General features: G+C 36.0%; 1 protein-coding gene across 1 annotated transcript; it reads right to left on the bottom strand.

Moving 5' to 3' along the window:
* Positions 1 to 260: 260 nt before the first annotated feature.
* On the bottom strand, positions 261 to 3,554 carry LOC110444555 (N-acetylated-alpha-linked acidic dipeptidase 2-like). The gene is made up of 6 exons (XM_021488927.1): positions 3,528 to 3,554; positions 3,090 to 3,170; positions 1,984 to 2,149; positions 1,557 to 1,638; positions 924 to 1,016; positions 261 to 500 (listed from the first exon to the last, which is right to left on the bottom strand). The coding sequence occupies exons 1-6, from the start codon at positions 3,549 to 3,551 to the stop codon at positions 275 to 277; spliced, it is 672 nt and encodes a 223-aa protein (XP_021344602.1). The 5' UTR covers positions 3,552 to 3,554; the 3' UTR covers positions 261 to 274.
* Between the last annotated feature and the right edge of the window lie 14 nt (positions 3,555 to 3,568).

The following is a 3,568-nucleotide window of genomic DNA, read 5'->3' as shown; positions in this document are numbered from 1 at the left end:
TTGCATGTACACATGATTGTGCTTGAATTTAATTACCGAGCAACTTCTACCGATCAAAAGTTAGAATTACAAATACTGCGCCGCACAATTCTGTTGACGATGTCATCACGATTGGTGTCGTCTGCTTTTTTAGGTCATACGATATAACCCCAAAACTCACCTCGGAATAACCAACATTAATATATAAATATATATATAATAAAATCAAAATCAATGTTCAGGAATTTGGTGCTCATTTTTGATCTTATGAATTCGTTTTTATTCATCAATTGAGTCACACAGTTTCCTGAAAATCTGGCATAAATGTGGTCACTTCCCGAAGCGTAGTCTGCGCTGACTGAATAGTGAATACCAACACGGAGAAGTGTTGCTTTATGACTTCCCATAGTGCCTTGGTTTCGTCTTCTGAAGCATCCGCCAGTTTCAAAAGGGAGTCCACTAGTCCGGGAAAAGTAGTTCCAACGTATGAATTAACATCGAGATGCGAAAATAGCACATGCCTGAAATATGAACAGCAATGTATAACCGAGGTATAACATGGATACATCGTATGTTCGGCATATTGCATGGCAGTTGGACTGTAATACACTTATCTCCCTTGAAATGAATCAATTCTTATTTCTAATTTCACTTTTGTCGTTTAAATTTCCTAAATTTCATCAATGGAAGTTAACCTGTGTATGACAGTTTATAATTCGTTAGAAAAACAATTCGAATGGCATTCTCGATAATTAAGATAGCACTTAATACTCGGTAACAACAACAAGATTACCAAAAATCCTCATCTGGATATACCTACTGAAAACATGGATGTCGATATCAACACATTGTATACTCACCGACAGGGTTGGCAAATTGTATGATATGGGGAAATACATGATCGACGTTCTATCAACAAATGCGCTATTCTTTTTAAAACGAACCTCGCCAGGGGCCGTCCGGGTAGTCCAGCCGGGTCAATAAAGGCTCTCTCCAGTAAAATCAGCTGGTCATTAATCCGACGAATGGCGAAAGGACTGGATAATTACAAATTATATCGTTGATAACTCTCATATAATAATACTTAATAAATACGTTCATAAAAACGACACCTTAATGACGTTTTACTTTAATTTATACAATCATGTGTTTTCATCACAGATGTGAACTAACATCAACATGATGTATGAGCAGCAATTTTAAAAAATAACATCTTTTGTATCAACCTGAAGCTTAACGTTTTCATCAAGTTTTATTAATATCTACTGGGAAAGATATTTTTGATTGCTTTGAGAACAACACGGCACTTATAAAACAGCTTTGCAGTGTCAGCCACATATGATATGTGAGTAAACGAAACGAAGCGATGTAAATATGTTAGTACATCCAAAGCTAAACTCCTGTTCTTTATAAAAGAAAAAAAAACATGTCATATTTATGGACATTGATGTATTCATAGTTTACAGGAGAGAGAAGAAATATGATATTGTAATATAAAATGTAAAGTCATCAGAGAGACGACATTACATACTTTTTCACCTCAACGTTAATCAAGTCAGATATGAAAAACAACATACTCATTCATGTTAATGTTATCTGCTCTTGTTTGAAATTTGATGACTTCTGAAGAAAAATTCTCTGCTGCTTCCTGCAACCATTCTAAAAGATCAATACAAAACATACCAGTAAACTCGCCACTGTAGAGTTCACTTTCAAGAATTAGTTCATGATTTATCTGCACGTGTCTTTATTAGTCCAATGATTGTTTAAAGGCATGGACTAGCAACCTACGACGTCAAGCAGCCTCTAAGAAGTTGAGGTTACACACGAATTCAATTCTTCTGTGCTTAAGAATACCAAAGGCTGTTTATTATCAATACACTTTTTCTCGGTGTTGACTGAGGGAGGAAATAGGATTGAGGAAATGAATGATCAAAGCTATATCTGATCTAGAATTGTAGTACTTTATAGGGAATATGAACACTACTCCCGTATGCTACATACCGAAGTGGATACCGTGGGTTCTGAGCAGCTGTCCGTACTCCATGTCAAGTATTGTGACACGCATCTGAAGCTGTTCTGAAAGGTCACTCACATTAAAAGGCACTGTCAGAGAGTCTGCCAAATTCCTTGCCATTTCGGCTGTGACTTGACAAACTGCACGGTGGGTCTGCAAGTACAGAGTAAGATATTTCGGCAAGTGTAGTTCGTGTTGTTTCTGTCTCATATCTGTGGAGTCTTCGCTGAGGGTGGAACGCTCCAGATGTTTTATTTTTGTATTTCTATATTTTGACGCGGTTGGGCACATTAAGTCCTTCATTGTCAATTTTAACTTAATTTAACCAACGATGATTTCGTAAGTGCCTTAATGTGGACATACACGAGACCAAAAATATTCTGCTTCACCGTGGCACCCATGTATGTTTATTATCGTGTGTGTTTAAAATTCCATTTAAGTCCAAACCATACTATGACTATACTACCATACTTCAATCACGCTAAATGTTAACATAAAAACAATAATGCAAGTGGTCATAACGGTCTTAATACGTATTTAATTCATTCACTTTATGTTTATTAATTTATGTTTGGTAGTAACCAATATTCGATACTAGCACATCTGCGTCTTTGAAGAAGGTTTCCGAAACTTTAGGGATGAGTCAGGGTCTTCATTTTCATACCATCAAACAACAATCGCATGAAAATAATTTTTCAACCAAGTTCGATTTTTTCCCACTAAAAATAAACAAAATATACCTAAATGGTTATTTTCCTAAATAAACTGTAGTAAACTTTATCGCCCCCTCCCCCTCCAATACACACAGACACACTCCTAGGTAGAATGGATGAACCCGTGTTAATGAAATCCGCTATTTTGATAAAGCTCCTTAGGACTTCTCATCCATGGAAAGTATTTGATTCCAGTATATATGGGTCTGAAGAAGATGATTATTGAAATTTTAGTCAATCCGAACTCTTTTTTTTTCTTTTTATAATTTGCACTTACTGAAGCCCTGGCCAGTCTGTAGGTGATCTCACCGTTCTGCATTAACATTTGCCGAGAGAAGATACCTTTTTCTAAGCCTAACCTTGCAGTCGTTAATATTTACCTTGAAGCCCCTGTCAATTATTTCATCCAAGATGTGGAATGTATCGTATCTAGTGTGATACAGGGGATTGGCGCCAGGAATCTGGATAGCATAAGATTAACAAAGATGTCAATTGTCTTACAAGGTAATTGTACAATGAATACGTGACAATGCCAAATTTTAGAACGAAATTTGTTACGTTAACAGGTAAATGAAAAAGTAATTCTGTTTGGTAATGTAAAGGTACATTGTATCTCTGTTTGGTGAATGTAAAAGTAATGCTATTTGTTAATGGAACGGTGTCTCTGTTCGGAAATGCAAAAGTAACTGTTTGGTACCTAATAGTTACGTTAATGTATCTGTGTTTGGTAATTTAAAGGTTTTCTCTCTAAGATTTGAAATTTATAAAATGAAGAGTGTTTATGATGTCAGAGTCATCCCTTGTCAGGAGATACATACCGAATCACCAGTAAATGCTAACATTACACTGGGAATCCCTA

Source organism: Mizuhopecten yessoensis, unplaced genomic scaffold (genome assembly GCF_002113885.1).
Source record: "Mizuhopecten yessoensis strain PY_sf001 unplaced genomic scaffold, ASM211388v2 hete_36142474, whole genome shotgun sequence".
Lineage (NCBI taxonomy): Eukaryota > Metazoa > Mollusca > Bivalvia > Pectinida > Pectinidae > Mizuhopecten > Mizuhopecten yessoensis.
This window is presented reverse-complemented; position numbering and strand designations above follow the sequence as displayed.

Excerpts from the sequence above, each read along its gene's own strand:
- LOC110444555 (XM_021488927.1), bottom strand. The coding sequence starts at position 3,551 with ATGTTAGCATTTACTGGTGATTCG. Across the intron at positions 2,150-3,089 it reads TAATTGACAGGGGCTTCAAG|ACCCACCGTGCAGTTTGTCA; the intron begins GTAAATATTAAC and ends CTGTACTTGCAG. Across the intron at positions 501-923 it reads CCCGGACGGCCCCTGGCGAG|GCATGTGCTATTTTCGCATC; the intron begins GTTCGTTTTAAA and ends TTCATATTTCAG.